A 23,364-nucleotide genomic window follows, 5' to 3' on the forward strand; every position below is an offset into this window, starting at 1 on the left:
AAATCACTGAGGCAGTGGTCTGAGCCCTGGCTGTATCCATGTTCCCAAGCCTCAGCTCATTTCCTCAACTCTGTCCCCCTACCACCACCTCCACCCCCACCCCCAGAGTCCTCTGCTCAACATCAAGTTCATGTTGTAATTCCTGGGGAGGGCAGCTTTGCTGCAGAGCTCCTCACTGAGACATGCCATCCCTGGGCCCAGCACTCGCCATGATGGCACCCTGCATCTTCTGCCCATACCCTCAAAGGACCCTGTCCTGGGCACCAGACCCAAGGGCGGCCTCATCTCCAGGGGAGACACAGGCTACAGGAGCAGGTGCTGAGTGGGAACAGCTCAAGTTCCCACACGGTCTCAGTCTCACCCCATCCCCACAGGCCTGGTCAGTGTCTGCTGGTCACAGCACCAACCAGAAAACAAGCCCTCCGTGCCTAGCAAGCCCGAGAATCATTTCATGCACGTTTTCCTTTTGTTAGTTTCATGCTCATCTTTGGTAAAGCTGTCAGAAGACTCCACCAGGACAAGTCCCTGGGTTGCTTAAGTGAGACCGAGTTGGTCTAATTTAGAAATATTCCTATATGCAAATTAGAGCTAATGCTCCTCAAAGACAAACAATTAACGTCACCGAGGCAACAGGATGCCACAGAATACAAGTCTGAGACCCAGGATCTGCTTTTAGAATTTTATTGTCAGGAGGACCAAGAAGGGACATCGAGATTGATAGCTGTTCCATCAAAGCGCAGGACAGGGTTATTAGCAGCGTACAGGACCTTAAACAAACTCACTGTGCAGACACTGGGAAGCCAGGAATAATTCTTGAGCACAAGAATGACTTGGATGACTTAGGGTGTGGCCAGTTCTCGAAGGGCCTTGAGATTTATGCTGCCTCATCTCTTAGGCACGGGAGGGTCCCCTAGTCCCAGGATGGGGTCTGTGCCCCTGCACTTTAATGGCACTGTGCCTTTGCCCATGCTGTGTCTCTGCCTAAAATAGCACCCGCCTGCTCCATCAAGGCTGCTCTCAAAGATTTCCCAAAGCCAGTTCCTCAGTCAGACTCCATCACTTTCTTTCTGGAATCTGATTTCCAGTAACATGCCCCAGGAGCAACCTCCTCGGGGAGACATGGGCCTTGCTCTTCTGAGCAATGTGAACACACGTGGGCACGCTAGCGCGGTGCTCAGCACAGAACAGGTGCCAGGAAATGCCAGCACATCCAGCTCTCATAGGTGCCCTATCTGGTGTGGGCTATTCATAGTCTCCAACTGAAAGGTGGGAAGGTGAGGCTCAGGCGTCACCACCCACGTGTGGCAGAAGCCGGTGGCAGGTGTGCAAGATGCTCGTGCCTCAGCAGTTCCCACTTCCATCATGCTGTTCTGGGGGTGGGGGGGAGCGGGCAGGAGTCTTCTGCCCTTGCCTCTCTCAGGACCCAGAGCCAGGGGCTGGACACATACAGATCCACCGAGGCCCTGGCATCCTGTCTCACTCACTGCACGTGGCCCCACACCTGGCACTCTCCACCAGAGTCTCCACCAGAGGTACTACTCCAAGAAAATGGCACGGACCTGGTTCCCTGATGACATTCCCATCACTTCCGAGTGAAATGTCGTGAGCACATTCCTGGAGTCTGAAGATGGACTGGACCGTTCACCCGCCTTATGGGAAGCGCCCAGCCTGGGCAGCTCCTGGCCCTCTCGTGCACAGCACACTTGGCCCTGCCAGATGTGTGCCATTGAACTGTCAACAGTAGGATGGCAGGTTTTTATCACGTAGATTTGGATTGGTTTCCAAGGACTGACCAAATGCCTGCGTTGAATTACCTGTTCCTAATTACAGGGTGCACAGCCCTTTGCGAAGATGCCAGAATCTAACTGCCCTATCCGCGCCTGTTCTCCCCTCTGGGGGGCTGCCCCACACTCACTGCTGCCAGGGTGGGGGCCATGCAAGGTTTGCCCCCTCTATGTTCATCCAAGATAGAAACAAGGACTGGGGCAGTCCGGGGAGGACATTGTTGAGTCCATCAGGGCAAGAGAGTCAGAGACGAGGTGTGAGACGCTCCCTCCATACCTCCAAGCTGGAAGCAACAGGGAGACGCTCCAGGTGACGGCAGGGCACAGGCAAAGACACAGAGGTAGGAGCCCACGTGGACAAGTTCTCTTGATTGAAGGGAAAGTTTCCTTCACCACAGCAGGTAGGCTGCTTCCTGTTATCAGCGTTGACAAGGCTGTGATCTAGAACTTGCCAAAGTAAATATCTCAAGGACAGAGGTCATGAGTTATAGCCCTTAATGGCCAAGAGTACTTGCCATACAATAGATTACATTTTTAGGATTGCTAATGAGGAAGGGCCTATAATCATTACCACCTACCAGATGCCAAAATACCCCAACTGGTTTGCAGGGACCCTCACCACAAGCATTTCTCTGTGCTTCATGTCTACTTCTAGCTGGACCATCCCCAGGAGTGTTCAGGGAAAAGAGTCCTGACACTTGCCCAGCACAGAAGAGCTCCACGTGAGAAGTCAGATCCTGAAGCCTGCCCGGCTGTGGCAGTGAGAGCCAACATCCATGGACGCCTCTCTTGAATCTGCAGTTAGTTCCCCTAACAGAGGAAAACAAGATTTAATATGACGTATTTACCCACCATGAAAACAGTAACCACAGAAATCCCAGAGAGCCAAACATCAAATCATAAATCATGGCTGCACAACATCAGCTACGTTCTTTTTCTTGTCAAAAACTCTTTAACCTGAAGATACATGTGGATTACTCAGATCCTGGGCATTCTCCAAAACACCAGCCTGGGCTCTTCAAAAGCATGATCGCAAAAACAGTAGTGCAGGGGTGTCCTGGGGTGGGGGCTCTGGGGGCAAGAGACAAGCGTGGGGTGTGATCCTTAGACTCACAAAAAAGCCCTGGAGGACAATTTTGGAGTGAGGTGGGGGAGGGTACTAGAATCTATTGTATGAGTGCCAAATTTCTAGGGTGTGACAATGGCACTTCTATGTAGGAGAATGTGCTCATTCATGGCAGATAATTTTTTGCTTTGGCTGAACCACCTAAAAGTTGCAGACATCACACTCTGTTCTCTAAATCTACATGTGAATGTGAGAAGGTGGGGTGGGGTGGCTTAAGGGAAAGTGGCATCAGATGAAGCTAGGGGTCTGCATGGCAGGTTAGGGAAGTTCCTGTTCTTCCGACATTGCTCTGTAATTCTAAAATTTTCAGAATAGAAGGTCTGGGGGAATCACGGCCATAGATTTGTCTTCCTGAATCAGCGGCCTCTATGGAGGTGTGGCTAAGAACTGCGTAGTGGGGACCCTGGCCACAGGGAGCTGGGAGGGACTGGCCTGGTCCATGTGCTGCTGACTGTCATTCTCTCTGCTGTTGCTCATTTCTTTACATCTTCCCAGTTCCCCATTCCCTGCCAATCTGATGACTTTGGCTTACTTTTTGGTGGCTGAACCTTTGAATGTGCCCAGTGGTCAGAGTGTCCAGGCCTGATGCCTTTGTGGAGTAAACTCACGCTGTGCTGAGTGCATGACACCGTCCCCCTGCCCTGTTGTGCTGGTGAGGAAGCAATGGAGGCCCTGGGGTCAAACAACCTCCAGGAGCTCAGTGGAGCCAGACAGGACGGCAAGGGCCCTATCTCACCACCCCTTCCTCCCCAAGGTCACTCCCAGAGCCCTGGAAAGACCATGACTCTGCTAGAAGAACGCTTCAGACCCCCCAGCAACTGGCCCACACAAGATAGGCCCCAAGTCACAGCACTTTGAGAACACCGAGCGTGTCACAGGTGATAGCATCCATCCTGCCGATAAGACAGACACATCCCAGCACACGCCTCCTGCTTCACCTGGAGTCTTAGTGGGTATCTCAGGGCCTATTTTAAAAAGAAAAATTCTGTAAAGAGAAATGGGGCCATAAACCTTAGTGATGGGTCATCATCCTTCCATGATCATTTTCTCCTCTTACCCCCCTCTCCCACCCACTGCCCGCAGACAGTGGAGGCCTCCAAATAACTGTCGCCAGCTTCCAGAAGCAGTGATGGTCACTGAGAATCAGGACCCACAAGACTTTCAGCAATGGATGAGGCAGAGAAAAATGACCTGCCGAGGCTCATCTGTGTGTGTCTTAGTTACTGTCCAGATGTTCTCTCGAGGCCCTGGCACAGAGAATGAAGCGCCAGGATTAATCAGTCTCCTCCTTTTTTGCGCATGGGACTTGAGTGAGCACCTCCCAATCTGTGTAACAATCTGTGTCCATTTGCTTTCTCTCCTGGAAGGATGACGGGCCCAGGAGGACTCCTAGGCTGTAGATGACCTACTGTGATCATGCCCAAGTTCAGGCACTCCCCTCCAGACCAGCCCTGCACAAATGCCTCAGAAAGCGAGTTTAGATTTGGAGTAGCAGGCAGCTATGGTGCTTAAAAGACCACTGCCTTGGCTTCAAGACAGAGTGGTGCAGCTCTAGGGCTGAACAGACATTTCAAGACCTGGAGAGATACTTGGTTCACTCCCAAATAAGAAAAGAAAACAAAAGTCAAGTCAAACAGACCAAGACAGCACCTTCCACCAAGGATGGATGTGATGAAGATTAAAGTGGGACAGTCTCTAGAGACCGCTGGGCCCAGGGACTGCAGGGATAGTCAGTACCACTGGCCACCTTCCTTTGGTCTCTGATAGGAAAAATGAAGACTGAGGGCCCAGCTGAAAGGGGTCAGGTCAGAGTCAGAAATCTAAGCACCTACAAGGCATGTTGGCTTTTAGGGACTGGCCAGTGGGCCAGCTTCCCCTGACTCAGGAAGGTAGCTCTCCCTGAGCTCACTGGAACAGAAGGTGAGTCTTCCATCCAAACCACCTGGAGAGATTTCGTCCTTGCTGAGTGGGCAGGATTAACTGGAAGAAAGGTCTGAGAATCACCTGGCTGAAAAATCAGCAGGTGCCAGAGGGAGGAAGAAAGATTTGGGTCTAAGATACTGAGAAGTCTGGCAACAAAGGATCTCTTATTGATGCTGTTCACAGCCTGGGAACTGGGAGAAGGAAACAAGTGAGAAGAGACAGTCTGGCTCTGTGTGACCTTAAGCAGGAGTTCACTCTCTGAGCCTCAATTTCCTTCCCTGAAAATGAGGGAGTTCAGTGAGATGACTCAGACAAAGCTTCCACCTGGCTTTGAGGATCTGACTCTAATGATAATTGAGTAATGGAGATCTCATCAGAGATCTGTTTCATCAAGGGAGAAGACCCCTTGGGCATCCATAACTTGGTCCCTGCTCCCAGAGTACTTAGACAAGGACTCTTGGCCAGAGACCACAGACCAGGGAACAGATGGACCATCTGAGAAGATGACCATCGCAAGAGAAGAAAGACAAGGTTTACCCCGTGCCCTAAACACTTAGAGCATAAACAAGGATGTTTAACTTCAGAAGGGAGACTCAATGGTCACCCTTCAGTGGGCTAAAGATGGGAGGAAGATAGAACAAGACCAACCACAAGTTGCCTACACCCCTTGGTCAATGGTCATCACATGAGAAAAGACTTCATCTTTAATCCTAGTTTTTAAAAGTAAACTCTGTGAAAATAGTGTTTTCCGTATTTCCTGCAAAGAGAGGAGCTCCTTATTACCTTAAGCCTTCAAGCAGAATTTGGCCTGTGTAACCACCATATGCAGACACTTCAATGGGGGAACCAGCTCTGTGTGAAGATTGAGCCATTGTCTCCCCACCCCCCAGCTGTCCCCCAGGTCCCCCCAAGGGTTTGGTGCCTGTCCCTGTGGGGAAACAGAGCAGGCTCCCTCATCTGAGGGCTGAGTCGGCCCACCTTGGTGTGGTGGAGACGGCTCCTCGGACCCTTCTGGAATCCAGACTGAGACACTTGTCTCAGTTCTGTCAAGGACATTGTGACATTGAACAAATCACTCATCTTCAGTGACATTAATAGATCAAAGATCACACCCGCCCACCCCCATCTGAGGCCACATCTTACGAAGGTCTTCAGGAGAGCCCCCACGTTTATCCCAAGCAGCCTTCTCCAAACCGCCAAGCAGCCAGCTCTTCTAAGAGAAAAATGCACATAAAAAGAAGGGCTGCTTCTATTCTCTGGACACACTCCAGGGCCTGCACAGGGCATTCCACAAAACAAAATCTTAAAATGAGTAAATTGATAAAGACCTTTCCAGTTGAGAACTGTCAACTTTGGCCTAGAGAATCTGAGGTTCGCAGACTCCTTCGAAGGCCCTGTGTTCTAGACGAAGGGGGGATTTCAACAAGGGGTGTAGCATTAAAGTGCATGCACAGCCTTCTCAGAGGAGTCTTGAGTGCTCCTGTGGTTCAGCCCAGTGGCCAACATAGCGTTCGGGTGCTGTCTCTTAAGGAATCCTGTCGGTCTACTCTTTCTAGGGAGCAAAGCCTCCTTTCTGGGAGATGTCGCCGCAGCCTTCGACAGGCGCATGAACGTGCTCCTTCTGAGTAGTACAGCCAAAGTCCATTTCCATCCAAGAGCCATGAACTTCCAGCTTACGGAAAAGGGGAATGGGAGGATGGGTGGATGGGTGATTTGTAGAAATGGCAGAGATGGTAATGAGGGAAATTAAAGTCCCCTCTGGGAAGTGGGAGGTCAAACTGTCCTTTAATCCTGCCACCCTGAGGCCCCCCTATGTACTATATTCTACAAACTAAACTGCTCTCACGAGGTTAGCAGCTCTTCCCTTTGGGGCAGTCCCCCATTCAGAGTGGGGAAGAACTTCTTTCCTACTGCTCAGACAAAATTGTCCCCTGAGATCGGCAAGTTCCCAGTAGACCAAGACACAGATCCTTGCCTCTAAACTCTTCCTGAGACCAACATGAACTTTCTCCTATTTACAAATAAATGCAACTAGAGACAATCTTTCTTGAAATATATATGAATTTTAATGAGGAACACCCTGTCATGTCTCATTAGAAAAAGAAACCACATCCACATACTAATGCCCATTCTCTTCCAAGCATTCCAAAACCGTAATTCTTATTCATGCAGACAGTGCCCAAAACTGTCATCAGTGAGAGGGAAATACACTCTGTGGTTCCAACAATTTTCCAGTTTCTCCCGACAATTCCAGTTTCATGGTAAATTGTTGGAAGTGGAGATGATGAAATTAAAAAGTTCCCAATCAATTAATAGTGCTGACTTTTGATTATTCCATTGCTACTTTTGTTTTCTCGTGTTGAAAATGGCATATCAGTTTAATGAAGTGCATGCTTGTTAAAAATGTTTGAACTGGCAAGCCTAAAATGATCCAGGTTCACTTGCCCGCCCACTCCCTAAAAAAAAAAAAAAAAAAAAAAGTTAATTTAGAACCTAGCATTTAAAAAATATAATCAGGACATATCTGGGATAAGGACTGTCTGTGAAACGTGCTTGATTTGGCAACATGATACGTCAAAAACCTCATGGTGTGTTTGTTTTTTTCCAATTTGGTGTGGAGTGGTTTTCTTTTTCATTTGGAGGTAGCCAAAGCAAGCTAAGGCATAATTGTGTAATGGGAAAGAAAACTTGCTGATACTTTCCATTTTGTCACATTACATGCACACACACACACACTCACACCACACACACACAGTCACACAGTCCTGGAGGGGAGGAGTCGGGTCAGGGACCCTCTGTGGGGGGCAGTGCAGACTCCCAGCTGGGTGTGACTTTGGGCCGGGCATCCTCTCTGCTCTGCCTCCGTGGTCTTGGTCTCCCACCTGTCTTGGGAAAGCCACCGCCGAAGTGGGCAGGTCAGGGAGATATAAGGCATGCTCTTGGGGGAAGGAGGGAAGACATCCGGCTTCACGCTCAGAAGCGAGTTTCCGAGGAGGACGGGCCTTTCTCTTCCCTTTGGCCTGCTCTGTCTAGCTAGAGAGGTGGGGAGAACATGAGACCAAGAGACCAAGAAAGGAGAGAAAGAAATGATGACAATAATAATAAATAAATAAGAAAGAAAAGACGAGTTGGACCAATGGAACTGAATGTCGACTATGACAATGACTTTCCTGCCGCCCTCCCAAGCCTAAACAGACTTGCGGCGGCGCATCAGCCTGTTGTGGTCGTTAAAGCTGTGCAGCCCGGGAGAGACGGAGCTAATGGGGGATGGAAAGAGGCTGTGTTTTAATGTGCTTGGAGAGATCTCCTCCATCTGGTAAGAGATGGGTTGTAAGGAATGGGGGGGCTTGGCACTGATGGTGTTCGGCGGCACCTCCTCGGGGGGGTCCCCGCCAGCATCCTGCGAGCGGTAACACGTGCAGGTGCACACAGACAGCAGAGTCGCGATGTCCGCCTTGTACCTGGACCTGGCCGACCGCCGCTCCCTGCGGCCCTGGCGCTCCCCGTTTCCCTCGGGCAGGGCTGCTCTGTCCTCAAGGTCTGGCTGCTCTTCCTCGCCGTTCATGGTCAGGAAGCGGAGCACCACCAGGTTGAGGAAAGCCCCGATGACCGTCAGCCCCACCAGGATGTACATGAAGCTGAAGGCCACGTAGAGTGGCTTTCTCTGCAGAGCGCCTTTGCTCTGCAGGGCCACGTAGTCCCCGAAGCCGATGGTGGTCAAGGTGATGAAGCAGTAGTAGTAGGCGTGGAAGAAGCTCCACTCCTCACACTGGGAGAAGGCGGCCGCCCCGATGCACAGTGTGCCCATGCAGGAGAAGAAGCCGACGGTCACCATGTTCTCCATGGACACCTCCGTGTTGCGCATGCCACAGCACTTCTTAATGCGTTTCAGCAGGTAGCGCACGAAGGTGTTCATGCGCTCGCCCAGGCTCTGGAACATGACCAGCGTCAGCGGAATGCCCAGCACGGCATAGAACATGCAGAAGGCCTTGCCTGCGTCTGTGCCGGGGGCAGCGTGTCCGTAACCTGGGGGACGAGAAGGACAGGAAAAGCAGGTAAGCGGAGGACTGGGGGCGGGCGTGCATGTGGGACATTCCAGTGTGTGTGTACCGGGAAGCTTGGGCATGCCTGGGTCCTGGAGGGATGGGCAGAAAACCAGGGAGAACCAATTAAAAAGAGTCAGCAGTGGGTTAGAGTTAGGGTTAGGGGTGGGCAGAAAACCAGGGAGAACTAGTTCAAAAGAGTCAGCAGTGGGTGGTGGCTCAGCTGTAATCCCAGCACTCTGGGAGGCGGAGGCAGGTGAGTCTCTTGAACTCAGAAGTTCAATACCAGACTGAGCTAGAGCAAGACCCTATAAAAATAGGAAAATTAGCCAGGCATGGTGACAGGTGCCTGTAGTCCCTGTTACCCAGGAAGTTGAGGCAGGAGGATCATTTGAACCCAAGAGTTGGAGGCTGCTGTGAGTTATGATGGTACCATGGCACTCTACCTAGGGTGACAGAGTGAGACTCTGTCTCAAAAAAAGTCACATGATGGTTGGGGCAGAAGTGGGTGGGGCGTTGCAGCAGGGAGGACAGCGCAGGGGAGAACCAATAAAATAGCCCTTGTGGTTCAGTGTTAGAGGGATTTGGGTGGCCTCCCACTGTTGTCTTAGAGTAACATGAAGTTTTTAAAGAAAGAACATATTCACTACTGAGGCACCAAGCCCAAGCGAGAAAATTATTCATGCCCACCATGGACTGACATCAAGAATCAAGGAATTAGAATTCTGTCACATGCCTGGCACTGTGCTAAATCTTTTCACTCTAACCTCAAAACAGAGGTTAGAAAAACCTCCCCTATAAAGCAGACAGAATGGTGCCAACTCCACCAACAAGAAAAACGAAATAGCAGATGACTTGATTTCTTCAGATTTGAGATTTGAGCCAAGAGTTTCCAACCACCAAGAATGAGGCTTAAAAGCAGAGACTTTGAATCAAGAGAGGTACGGGTGGAGTGAGACGTAAGTGTTGTGTTCACTATTCCCTGTACCTGGAAAGTGAGGTATTTCTTTAATAAAGAAATGTCTGAATTCCTACCGCTATATGGACATAGCCTTAATGGAGAAGAGGAAACCACCCTTGAAGATCACACATCAAGACTTCTGAAAGTCTCTTGGTGACTCCATTGACCCTCTACCACAGCGAAGTCAAGCCTGTTTCCTACATTTAAAATGAGGACCGTGGTGCTAGAAAGGGGGAGTTATTTGCAGAGCCCCCAACTGGTCAGGGATAATGTCAGAGCCAGGGAAAAGCATGCCCTGTATGACAGAAGGAACACAGGATTTGGTAGGTTCTAGTTCAAGTTCTGGGACTAAAAATTCCCACAAAGAACCTGGGTCATGGACAATATTTGGACTGAGAAGTTAGAAGATAAGCCTGGTCTTCCAACATCTAAAATCCTGTCCCATCAAGAAAGGCATCCCTAATGTGACCCCAAGCCACATGCTCTTGATCACTTAACCAGCTACGGTACTGTGGGCTCCAGGTTTTTGAATCTGTCATATGGGACACAATAATAGTTCTCAGGTGGGGCTGTTTTGTTGTATGGACCTGCTGCAACCAGACAGCACCTAGCCCTGGGCCTGATCCACAGTGGGGCCCTATCAGACCTCAAGACCTCCACCCCCACCATCATTATCTCTGCAGGAGGCCGCACCGACTGCTCCAGCCTACACTTCTGGAGGGGCTTTCTCACTCAAGGTTCAGTCCACCCGTTGTCCCTCCCTTGGCGTGCGCATGTGCAGACCCACTGGCCCCTGGACCAAACTCTCGCTAGAGAAGTGACATCACACATTTGCCTATGAAAGGTCTTCTCACGCTCTCTGGCCCTTAATGCCACTCCCCCAGATGTCACTGAGTTCTGTCCCCTCACAAGCCCTTTGGTCCTTACAAAAGGAGAGATGGCATGGCACAACAGTATTGGAGGCAGGCCAGAAAGGATAAGGTGGGGAAATCTACTGTGCTCCCTTCCCACTCTCCTCTTCCCACTGATGAAAACCATCCAGTCTGAAAGCAAAGCCCTGCCCTGGTTCAAGTGGGAGCTGAGCAGTGGGCACGCTTGGTCACACAGAGCGACTTAATGGACCCTGGAGAGACTCAGAAGGGGGAGGGCAGGAAGGAGAGGGGGAAAATAAATTACCTATTGGTGTATTACCTATGAGTGTATTAAACGCCTTGACTCCACCACATGCAATTCTTCCATGTAACAAATCCATTTCTACTCTATAAAGCTACTTAATTTTTTTCTTTTCCCATTTCAAATCACATTTTATTATTACCTAACATTTTCTTTATCATATCTTATATAAACACCATTCTAAAATGTCTCCTTTGTATCTTTGAGGATTCATTGAGGGTACAAAGAATTAGGTTATACTGATTGCATGTCAGAGAAAGTCCCTCTTCTGTGTCCCACACCCCAGTGGTGTGCCGTACGCCGTGACCCCCCCATTCCCCTCCCTTCTCCCCACTCCCTCGTTCCTCTAACCCCGCCCTTGTATTAGCTCATCTACTGCCTTCATGTTAGAATTGAGTACATGGGATTCTTGCTTCTCCATTCTTGTGATGCTTTACTAAGAAGAATGGGTTGTACCTCCACCCAGGTTAACACAAAAGATGTAAAGTCTCCATCTTTTTTAACGGCTGAATAGTATTCTATGGTATACACGTACCATAGCTTGTTAATCCATTCCTGGGTTGGTGGGCGTTTAGGCTACTTAATTTTTTAAAACCTTATTCAAACTAAACAGAGAGGAACAAAGGTTAGAATAAAGCTTTGAGGATATGTAAGACAATATCAGAAGGTACAAAATTGAAAGACACAAATTGTCAGATTCAAAAAGCTCAGTGAACCCCAAACAAGATAAACACAAAACTACACCAGGGTCAAACTGCTCAAAGTCAAAGAATCTTGAAAGCATCCAGAGAGGAACCACACTTCACATCCAGAGCCACAGCCACTTAACACTGCTTCCTTCTAGGGATAAATGATGGGGGCCAGGAAACAGTGGAATCCTATCCTTAAAGAGTACAAAGACAAGACTGGTAACCTAGAATTCTAGATCCAGAGAAAACACCCTTAGATTGACAAGAGACATTTTCAGGTTAAATAAAACCAGACTTCGTTACCAGCAAATCTGAACCACATGATTACTGAAGGAAGTTCATCTGCCTGGGAAGGCTACCAGACGGAAACCTGGGGCTTCAGCACAGAGCCTGTCTCGGTAAACAGGGTAAATATAAAAGACACGGGAGTGGGAGTTCCACTACCTCTCATAGCTCACCTGTGCAGCTGATGCCAAGCCAGATGGAGAATGACAATAGATTGTTACAAACTTAATAAATAGTAATGCTAACAGTTCCAGATGTGAAATATTTACTGGAGGAAATCAACATTTTCTGGTCCCAAACCTGCACACCAGGCATCCTCCCCACATCCTGCCAGTAAAGATCAGAAGCAATTTTTCTTCAAGTGGCCTGGACAGTAAGTAGCACAGAGGGAGGGACCTCTGGTGAGTCACCCTGTAGACAGTTTCATCTGTCCTGCCCCACCAGCCCCCTGGCCCTGCCCTTCCCTGGTTCACAGCACTTGTCACCCCTACCCTCCAGCCAGTGGTGCTGCCCAGCAATGTGGTCTGCCTAGAGTCAGCCCAGTAGGGCTGACCAGGACATAGCTTTCAAATCAAGTACAAGTCCCCAAGTGCCCAAGCAGGTCTTCAGCCAACAATGTCTGGGCCTAGGGGAAGAATTGCCTTGCCTGGGCCTTCTCAGTTGGCTCACTTTGTACCCCCTTCCAGCCCCAACCCCAGGGGGTAAGGCTGGGGCTCCCAGGGCAGCACCACCCAGGCTGCATGCCTCTATCCCCTCAGATATGGACTGGCCCCACCAGGCAGTCACAGCCAAGGCTACCGTGGGCCAGACCTTTAGTTCCCAAGGAGCGCAGAACCACCTCCAAGTCCAGCACAGAGGAAGCACTCAGGACACTATGTAGATGGTTCCCTGAGAGTCCCAGCCACACCCAAGCCCCCAAAGGCACTAGGGGAAGCTTTGCCCAAGAGGCTGCATTGACTGGGCCGATTTTCATTGTCCTTTAATTAATGAATATACTTAGTGGGTCTCTTTGGTCTGTCCTGGGAGAGGCTTTGCAGAGAAGAGGCCTCCCTGCTGCAGCTGACTAACAAGATGAAGAGGCATCTCTGGGAGAAGAGAGGCAGAGGAGGAGGGCATGAAAACTAATCATTTCTATGGGGTCTGGGACTCCCCGAAGAACTAGCTGTGGCTGGAAAGTGCACTCACATGAGATGCCTCATGATCCCCACTGTAAGTTTCCAGAAGCTTCCACACCCCACTCCTGATCTGTCATTTGAAGACGCCATAAGCATCCCACAGGCTGTCCCATGGGAGAAAGGGAAATAAGGTGGCCTGGGCAAGGTGAATTGCAGACCAGCTCCAGCGCTCTGGAAGTCTCTGTGGTTCCCACCTGTCCCCTGGCCATAGTGACCTTCATGGACTTCCACGGCACTTCAGTCTGCGAAGCCTCTGCCCCTGTGTGGAGCCCCAGGGAAGGAGCTGCTTGAGTGCCCTGACCCCTCAGCCTGAGGCCATCAGGATGAGCTTTGAATTCCCAGCACAGTAGAGGGGAATAGAGACCACAGCGTGTGGCATAGGCCAATCCAGGTTTGGCCCTGACTCTGCCCCCCTGGAGCCTGTGGATGGCCACGGCCCTTGCCATGAGTTCCAGACCACCTAAGGAGCATGGGTGAGGGGTGGTCATGGCAATCTCCCCAGCCCACAGGTGTCCAGGTCCAGAATGACTACCCAACACGGAAGGAGAAGACCATGCAACTATTTGGACATCGAAATTTGCTGCCAGAAGAGTGAAATATGTATGAAGGACATGCAAGGTTTTGTTCTGGTAGGAATAAAAATAGGTGCAAATCCCATCAGAGCATGACTTAGGTGGCTCTGAGAAGGGGCTCGCTGGACACAGGAGCCACCTAGCTCCGGTCCCCCCTGGCTGGCATCCTGCTGAATCCTGTGCCCACCCCCGGGCGCCTGCCCAGCTCAAGCCCTCGAATGAGCTCAGAAAGATTAAGTCCCAGGTGTGACAAACACCAGAAGGAAAGTGATTCATGGGCTCCACAGGGGTAGAGGTGGGCAGAAGGGACTAAGCAGGCTCCCAGGCAGAAATCAGAAGGTCCAAGTTCTGAGTCTGGCTCTATCTCCCACTTACCAACCATAACCTTGGGCAAGCCATCTTGCATTCTCTAAGCCTCGACTTTATCTTCTATAAATGTGAAACGAAGCAGCCTCTTCCAATTACATAGCACTTCACAGGAGCTGCCCAGTCTCGAGTCACCTTTTCTTTGCAGTACAACAGACCCCAGTCTCCAGTCTGTACTGGGTATCACCACGCAGGCTGGTTCTCCCGTTCAGTCTGAGAGGGGAGTGGTGCTTCTGATGAGCTCTGATTGAGGCACCAGACAAGCCCTGAACCAGGCAGGTTTTTGCCCTTTTCTGCCAGGGTGTAAGGTCCGGAGCCATGGCAGTCATTTCCACATCATGAGGATGAGCCCCAACCATAGCAGAAAATACCCTTGATCTCAGAGCCATGGAGCCCTACAGAAGATATTGACCTGAGAGTCAGCCCCTACTTACAGACAAATCTTTTAGCCCTAGCCAGTGTTTTGACCACAAGTGATTAGCACTCAACCGAGAGTAAGTGTTATAATACCTAAAAGTGACTACCAATGATGAATAACAGTTTCGTTAGCAAAGCACTTTTTGATTCACATTTCCTGGCATCTCATGCTTAGAAGCTGCCTCAGCTCTGTCTAGAGGAGCTGGGCTGGGGTGGTGACCAGGCTCTGGGCAGACCCTGGCCCGCCGGGAAGCTGGGTCCTCTCACAAAGCAGATGCACCCCATCCCCGTACCCAGGATGTAGGCCAGGATGACTCCATTTTCTGAGTTTTAAAGAAAAGCTAGAAATATGGATTTTAAAATTGTGCTATCAAATTAGTGTCTAATTAAACATCCTAAACCATGGCACAGGCCAAACAAAATAGGACAAAACAGACCATCTGTGTCAAAAACAGAGGTCACACCTGCTCCAGAAATGGTGAAAGGGAGGAGAAAGACTGGCAGGAGAGACCTGGGTGGGGGCCAATGGGACACCCCCAGAAATCCCATCCTGCTCACTTTTCTCCATCCTCGTTAGGTTGTTGGGACGGGGGTCCCCAGCTGGCCCCATTTCACAGGTGAACAAAGACAGCAAGGTGGCTTCACACACAGCACCAGGGAGCCCCAAACCCTACCCACCAGGGTCACCCCGGGTCATTCACGGCCCCTGGACCCCAGCGCACAGATGGAAATGCACAGATCTCTGTCCCAGGCCCTTGCTCCCCACATTCAGGCAGGGCCTGCCACTCACATCCTCCATAGCCACCAGGAATGTGGGCCCCAAGTCCCAAGCCTTTGGCTGCTCTCGGAGCCACCAGAGGCCCTCGGGACTTGCTTGTTCAACATTTGGCCCTCCGTTCCCTAAAGCAAAGTCTGGCAGATTTGGTGTTTTATTTAATGAGAGCAATTTCCTCATATAATCTGTTATTAATTTCCAAAAAGAATTTCAGTTCCCTTTTGGTTTCTGTTCATTTTATGCCTTAAGGTGGAAAAGAGACTAAATATTTGATTTTTTTTAAAGCATTCCAGTTTGAGAAGCACAAATTTCCAACCACAGGTCTCCCTCCTCTCCTGTGTGGGCCTCGGGTGAGGATCCCCGCCTCAGGAGAGCCCTAAAGGCTCTTCCCACACCTATCCCTTCTCCCCCTTCCCGAAGAGGGCAGAGAAGCCAAGGGTGAGGGGATGAGGAGGGAGGAGTCCCCACACTCATGCCACCCACTCCTGGAACCCGCCCCTGGGCTGCTGAGTGTGCATGGCTCACCCTCGAGGTGGCTCACAGCTCTCCCCTCTCTTCCCGTCTCTGGCGGGGGGGGCGGGGGGGGGCGGCAGGGCCTGAGACAGTGGGCACAGACTGGGCTGGGAACCACAGAAGGCTGGGATCACATTCCCCCAAAGGGGCTGGGGGTCATTCATGCACCCAATAAGTTTGCCTTTGAAAAAGGCTCGTAGAAAATGTGGCCGGGGACTAGTGGCAATGACAGGAAAAGCCCCTGGCCTTCCTGGTTTCCAGGAGGCTCACAGGGATGGCTTTGGGACCGGACACCGCAGGTGCAAGGGTGCCCTCTGGCGGGTGCTCGGGCCACCAAAGAAATGCTGATGCAGGCACAGGGGCCACCCACATCCTCTCCTGGAACGGCAGCCAAGACCCAGGCGTCTTCAGCCGGCTGACTGACAGTCTTCCCTCTCTTTCATAGAGGGGTGTGTGTCACATGGTGAATAATTTCTCTCAGACTACTCCCAATCGATGACATTTCAGCATTGATAAAATATAACAAGTGATAAGGGTCCGGAACTGAGTTAAAATGTTTCACACTCCTTAACTCACCTAGCGGTGGCGCCCTTTGCAAGGCAGGTGGTAATTTCTCTGTAGGGAGAGTAACTCACCCTGCATCCTTGGGCAAAGCGTCTTTCTGAGCTCCCAAGTTAGATCCTAAGGCACAGTTATCAGCCACCCAGGTGGCCAAGGGCATGGTGGCAGGCACGGTGGCCATACCTTTCCAACACTCATGAGAAGTGGGGTTTTCCTTCGTCCCTCCTCCGTCCCTTACCAGCAAAATCCCCTCTATCTTGTCCGTTCACTCACCTACCTTCCTCACTAGTAAATAATTCCTCTCTCGCACACACACCCCCAAAACAATATTACAAGAAAATGTGAGAAAACAAACCTGTATTTAAGAACAAAATGCATAGGAAAAAATATAAAATGTGGTTGACTTTTGAAAAGTTCATGGGAGAATAAGAAAATTTAAAACCAAGGTAGGTCCTAATCCCCACTCATTAAGTGATGAGTGGTACATTTTGTTTTAAAGCAGTAAAACCAAGTGAAAAAAGGTTAAATCTCAGGCTTTTTTTCTGTGGGGGCCTCTCTCAGGAGTGCAGGAGGGGGAGCAGGTGCACTTACACCAGCAGATCCACCAGAGGAGAAGAGCAAAGCCTCGAATGCCAAGTTGCTCAAGCTCTAAGTGCCAGCCACACCTGACCAGGTGAGAGCATCCTCCACCCCACCCCCGGCTTTATTCAGATTGCTGCTGCGCCTCCACAGGATCACTCCCCTCTCTCTGGGCCCTGCTCCAACGCCACCATCTGCAGGAAGATACTGTGCTCCTAGCTCTGCATACACAGGGAGCTAAGTGCCCTGAAGTCTGGGCAGCCCTCACCTGTAAAATGAGTGTGAGTGCCCGGGGAAAAGCTGGGGCAAGGAGCCACATTAAAGGGTTGTGTTTGTGACTTCTAAGGCACGGCTTCCCAAACTTGGACGTCTGCATGGACAGGGTCACCTGGGTCTCATGGCAATGCAGGTTCGGTATCAGGAGGGCCTGGGACTCTGCACTCTTAACAAATAGTTTGGTGATGCAGACCCCAAGGACTCTGCACCATGCAGGCTGAGGCGAGTGTATGGCCTTGCTCTAAGCTCCAGCTGCTACAGCTGAAGCCATTTCACATTCAGAACAGCAGCAGCGAGGACTGGAGGGCAGCAACCTTGCTCCCAGGGCCTCTCACACGGAGACAGCTCATTTTGTTTCAAAGCAACAGAAGCAGGTGGGTTATAGCAGAGACTGAAGGTGTCCACCCACATATGACCCCTCCTGCTCCTGGAGGAGCTGGGCCACAGAGTCCGTTGCAAGCAGAGTGGCAATGTGACTCAGCGCCAGCCAAAGGGGTCTGAGCTGGACCCTGGGTCTCTCCTCCCCTCTCTTCCTTTCTCTTTCTAGCTCCCGTCCCCCTCCCCGCTCCTTCCCCCTCCCTGTCTCTCTCTACCCCCTTCCCTTTTCTTCCCCTCTTCCTCTCCCCCCTCCGTCTTCCCCACCCCCCACCCGTCTCTCTCTCCCCCTTTCCCTCTCTTCTGCTCTCTTCCCCCATCTTTCCCTCGGCCTCCCTCCTCCCCTCTCTCTCTCTCTCTCTCCCTCTCACTGAAGATGGAGAAGCCTCAACCTAAGGGAAGATTGACTGTCGAGCTGTCAGGTGCCTAGGTCCTGAGTGACCCTGTGGGACACAGTCCTCTTGATGTGTGGTGGCTGTGACGTGAGAGACAGAGGAACCAGGATATGTCTGCTATGCACCCAGCTCATAATAAGGGCCAAATAAAATGGTTCTCTGCCAGCATAGAAATTGAATTTTTAAGAGCAAATAGGTACAGACGGGACCCACCTGCTAGTCACCTTATTGTCCAACAAAATCCCAAGACCCTCACTTTGTAGACATGGGTAGTTCGCAAAACCCGTTGTTACCCTATCCTCACATCACAGGGCATGGTCAGGATGGGGACAGTCGTACCCGCTTTACAGATGACAACACAGGCTCAAGGACACAGCTAGCTGTTGGGCTATGACTGCAGAGTGCAGCTTGCTATGTGATAGTAAGACCACATGACCACACATACACCAGAAACACGCAGACATGTACACATCCCTGCAGAGACAGACGCACACAAGCACACAAGCACATAAGCACATGGAGAGGACACACCTGTGCCTGAGACAGCCTGTTAGAATGTACTAGAAGAGAAGAGAAAACTGAGGAATATTAGAGGCCCACTCAGTGTCCTGATCATGAATAGCCAACATGTAACCTTGTCACAAAGCTCAGAACACGGTCTTTCTGTCCTGTTTCCTTTTGGCCAGACAGGATGTAATGAGGACCTCCTGGGACTGAGGATTAAGTGATCACTGCCAAGCCCTGCACCCAAGGACACACGCTGATGCCTGGGCAATCCTTGATTGCTGGGAAGCTGCCCTGTGCTGACCTCCTGCCAAGAATGCTGTGGCCACACCTGCAGGACACACACAGGCACACTCACAGACACAGACGCACAGCAAGCAGGACCCCTTCCTTACATCACAGCACCCTGAGGTGCCTCCACGTCTGCAGAGCAGAGTGGAAAACCCCAGGCTGAGAGGCAGGCCAGGCGGCCGGCTGCCCGTGTGGCTGCAGCCCCTATGCCTACGTGTTTCATAGATGGTCAAACACACACAGGGCCTTCTCCCGGGGCTTGCTGCAAGCCTCAGGAAGATAACAGGAGGGCACAGGCCTGCCTGATCTGCCTGGATCCTACTGCTCTTTGATTTTGCCTTTAAGTTTCCAGGTCCCCCTGTAAAGGCTGTAAAGGAGCTCAGTTGAAAGATCTTTTCTTCTGCTTTCTGCCTCAGGGCCTTCGCATATGCTATGCTGGGCCTTGAACCCAGGCACCCTCCACAAGCCCCATCCCTCGCCTGTCAATTCACTCCCTTGGGCCTTGGTGGACCCAAAGGGCTGAGTCAAGGGGCCCCTACTTCTTGGTTCCCACAGGGTGGTGGACCCAAGTTCAAGTGGCTTTGGGGAACAGGTAAGTGCCAGTCTCAGGGAAGAGGGACCTCTTGGAGAGGTCAGAGGGAGGGTGGAGCCCTGATGAGGGAGAGAGCATGTGCCCCGCTAAGGAGGCAGCCATCACGAAGCCCCTGCCAGTTCCTGCCTCATGGGAGTGTGGCCAGGAGGCCTGACTTCCCTCTTCTCAGAAAGGCAGACCTCGAATGTGTGGGTGGTCCTGGCGGCCCTACTGTGTCAGCCTGTCTTCTCCATCCTATTGGCAGGAGGGTCTCGTGTCTGGGTGGCAGGGTCCACCCTCCCTGGAGCCCTCACTGCTCCCATTCGGTGTGTCCACCACCGCTGGCCCCCTGTGATGGCACCATCTCTTGAGATGCCCCACAGCCTCTCTCCTCTCGGTAAAGGGCCTTTACGGAACCCAGCTGGATTATCCACCTTGAGGGGCCAGCTGTGCCCTGCTGTGCCACCTGTCCTCCCCAGAGCCCAGGACACCCTGAGTGTAGCTCAGGCCTGGCCTGTGGTAGGTAACTGCCACATGTCTGGACCAGCGAGGCCCTTGCCAGGGTCTCCTGCCCAGCGTCATTCTGCACTTCATTGAAACTAAGGAGATGGGACCTTTGGGTGAGGCAGGATGGCAGGGAGGTGACATGGACATAAATTAGCCCAGTGTGCCAGGCCTGCCTTGAGGACCCAGGGAGGACAAGCGCCCGATCTTGCTGTCCTCACGACTCAATGTTTTGCAAAAAGCTTCCGGGCCTTCGTGTAGGGGGCGTTACCTAGACCACGGGAAGTGACAGAAGAAGGGACGGGAAGCACAGGGTATGCCAGGTGCCTGGGGGCAGCCTCAGGCTGATCTGACTTGGTCACCATCTGGGTTGTCCCTCTGCTGCAGCTGGCCATGGAAGGGTAAGCATGGGCAGCCAGCCTGTGGGCAGGGCCAGACCCTGCCTGTCTTAGAACCTTCCAGAGCCTGTTTTATTCACTGTCATGTGGTCCCTGTTGCCTGGCACACAGTGGCATCTCAGTGAAAATTGTTAAACATATAAATGAACAAAGAAAAACAATTAAGCATACACCAAATGCCAGCCATGAGCTAGCTACTGTTTTGAGCATGAAAGTACCTACTGGAGGTCCAGTTACCCATGCTAGGAACCAGGCACCCGAGGTCGGGAGCTGAGCAACTAGCACAAAGTTACTGAGCTGGTAACACCGTAAAACAGGGACTCAAACCCAGACCCGCCCGCCCCAAACTCCTGTCTCCCGGCCACCTTGCTACCAGGGTGGGATCAGATTCTATACACCTGACCAAGTCGTGCTATCCTATGGAGAGAACAGAGGCTGGGAGCCCAGTCCCCTCCCTCCTCAGCCAGCAGAGGGGAGCAGGTGCAAGGCCAGGGGGAGTTCAGGTAACAAGACGAAAGCTGAGGGTCCGACGTCAGGGTCAGATGGCTCACAGCTCTCCAAGGGTGTACACCTGCTCTGTATGAGCAGACTCTCGTCCAGGGTGGCAGGGGACGCCTCCCCTCCTGTCTTGGGTGAAAGGTTGTCTCTCATCTCTGCATTCCCAGGGCCTGGCCCAGGTAGGAGCCTTAGCTGAGCCCCTCATTCATCCAGCAGATAACTACTGAGTGCTCGCCATGGGTCAGGCACTGTGCTGGGCACCAGAGAGCCCAAGATGGTAATGACATCAGTGCCTGTGATAATGAGGCCATGTCTGCCCTGTCTGCAGAAAACACAGCAATAATGAAGGTCCATGTGCTCTGGGGAAGGCCTGCAACATCCCCAGCTCACAGGGGAGAAACTGAGGCACAGTAAGGCTGTCACTTGCCCAAGATCTCCTTTGCTGAACCCGCAGACTAGCACCCGGCTGCAAATGGGGAACCCAGCCCCCCAATATATAAGAAGGGGAGGATGCCTGTCCACCCACCTGTCCCAAAGGATGTGAAGAGCCTGCCCAGGCACCTCTGTCCCCACTGGAGGAGGTGTCACAAACAGGAACTGACCCCAATTCATCTCTCTGGAACTAGGGAGCCCTTTTAATGAAGGCGGCTGCCCAGCTGTCTGAGGATGAGGAATGGCCCTGGGACCATGAGAGCAGCTCACATCTGTCTTGTTAGTGGCTGGGAGTCCAGAAACTGCTTGTGTGGGGAGAGGAGAATCTACCTGGGCCAAAGGAGCTGGACAGGCAAGTGACAAGCAGGACGGCTGTAGCCTCAGTCACTGGGGAGCGCAAGGACTCCGGCAGGTGTGAGGTGAGGTCCCTCCTGGCTGGACGGTGCTTCTCATGTGGAGCTGCACCAGGGAAGCTGGCCTTCAAGGCACATCTGGGAAGAGCCCTGGGCTTAGGGTATGAGGAACTCTCTGACTTCTGACTGAGACTCAGTTCCTCCCTATCACTTTGGGACAAGACTGCCAAGCTGCCTGGCGTGGCTATGCGGGTTGAGTGGGGCAATTGGGCAAAGCACTTGAACTCTGCTATAATGGCACCAGATAGGAATCACCAGGTAACACCAACAAAATGCCAGGCCATCTGCTACTGAACTTCTTCCTAGAGAACCAGGGAGGGCACCAGTGTGGTCACAGGAAGGACACAGTAAGGTCTCAACGAATGTCCATGGAAACCCCTCACTGCCTGGGTCCCCAGGGAGTTCCTTCTCCCAGGAGATGGTCCTGGGAACTCAGGGCAGAATCATGGCACGAAGGTCTCTGCATCCCTTTCTAACAGGACCAAGGGGACATCCATGAGGAGCCCTGCATGGGTTGGTCTGAGAGCTAGACTGTGGCCCTCTGCCCGGTCCTGGGGCTGGGAGCCTCAGTTTTCTTATCTGTCACAGGGAAGGCAAGCTGTACTTGGGAGGCAGGCAAGCTGTACTTGGGAGGCTTGGGAGGCAGGCATCGAGTGTCACACTCACAGTCCATCCTGAACTCCTGGAAGTCCCTGCTGTGGCCTCTTTCTCCCCCAAGCTACCCTCGTGTCTTCCTGCAAAACCCCATGTCCCTTACATTTGAGGCACTGGCCACTCGTGCCCTCCCCAGCCGTGTATCTCACAGCATGGCCACAGGCTGTTCCCTGGAATCCTCGGGTGCTGGTCGGAATGCAGACTCCAGGGTCTGCCCAACACACTGACTCAGCACGCCAGGAGCAGGCCCTGGAATCTGCATCACAGAACACCCCCCAGCTGGGGGTTGAGAGCTGGGGCCTGGCACCCATTCCTGGCCTGCTATGAGGTGGAAAGCTAGACGGTGAGCCAGGGCTCATGCAGTTTAGACACAAAGCCCACAAGGTCCGCAAAGGCAGACACCCATGGATTTAGGCCTCTCAGCCCCAGCTCTGCAGGGAGCAAACTGGTGCCCTGTGAAAACATTGCCCTGGGTACCCTTCCGAAAAAGCCAAGGGTGACAGTTGCTGGGGTGGACACTCGCCTGCATCTGTCACTTCAGATTCACATCAACAGCCAGTGTCAGACACCACTAGCAAGGGGGGCGCTGGCCTTGCCCCGAGGGGTGCTTTGTAGTCATAATTACTATGATAACAGAGAAGACCCGGGTCCTGGCGAAACCGCCTCCCTGTCTTAGCTGTGTGACCTTGGGCAAGTCACCTAACCTTGTGGAGACCAAGAGACTTAACAAAAAGCCAGAAAGAAATGGGGAAATTCTGCCAGTCTAATCCTAATTCATTTACTCCCAGACTGCCAGCCACTTCTCTTTATTTTCTACTTTTTAGATTTTTCCATTTTGTAATTTGCTAATCAAAGGAATAGTATTTGCCCACTGAAGAGAATCACAAAGTTTAAAAAAAAAAGTCTAAAGAAGCAGAAAAAAAATCACCAAAAATCTTCCAAAGAAGCAAAAAATAATTACCCACAATCCCACCACTGAGAAGGCCACTTGTGCATGTTTTGTTATTTCCTGAGTCCTTTTCCTGAATATCCTCCATGGCCAACAGCAAGCTGTATGTAAGTAATTATGCAGCCTACTTTTTTTCCCTACTCATCAGAAAATACTTATGCT

General features: G+C 51.6%; 1 protein-coding gene across 2 annotated transcripts in view; it reads right to left on the minus strand.

Annotated features, from left to right (window-relative positions):
• Positions 1–671: 671 nt before the first annotated feature.
• The window catches only part of KCNK9 (potassium two pore domain channel subfamily K member 9), a 56,236-nt gene continuing 33,543 nt past the window's right edge, over positions 672–23,364 (minus strand). The window contains exons 2-3 of one of the 2 annotated variants that reach the window (XM_053559617.1): positions 8,295–8,859; positions 672–2,594 (exon numbers count right to left, since the gene is read on the minus strand). In XM_053559617.1, the coding sequence (XP_053415592.1) occupies positions 2,279–2,594; positions 8,295–8,859 (881 nt within the window). In that variant the 3' untranslated portion in view covers positions 672–2,278. Of the gene's footprint in view, positions 2,595–6,161; positions 8,860–23,364 lie in introns of both variants that reach the window. The other variant, XM_053559618.1, reaches the window with a different exon arrangement.

Source organism: Nycticebus coucang, chromosome 13 (genome assembly GCF_027406575.1).
Source record: "Nycticebus coucang isolate mNycCou1 chromosome 13, mNycCou1.pri, whole genome shotgun sequence".
NCBI lineage: Eukaryota > Metazoa > Chordata > Mammalia > Primates > Lorisidae > Nycticebus > Nycticebus coucang.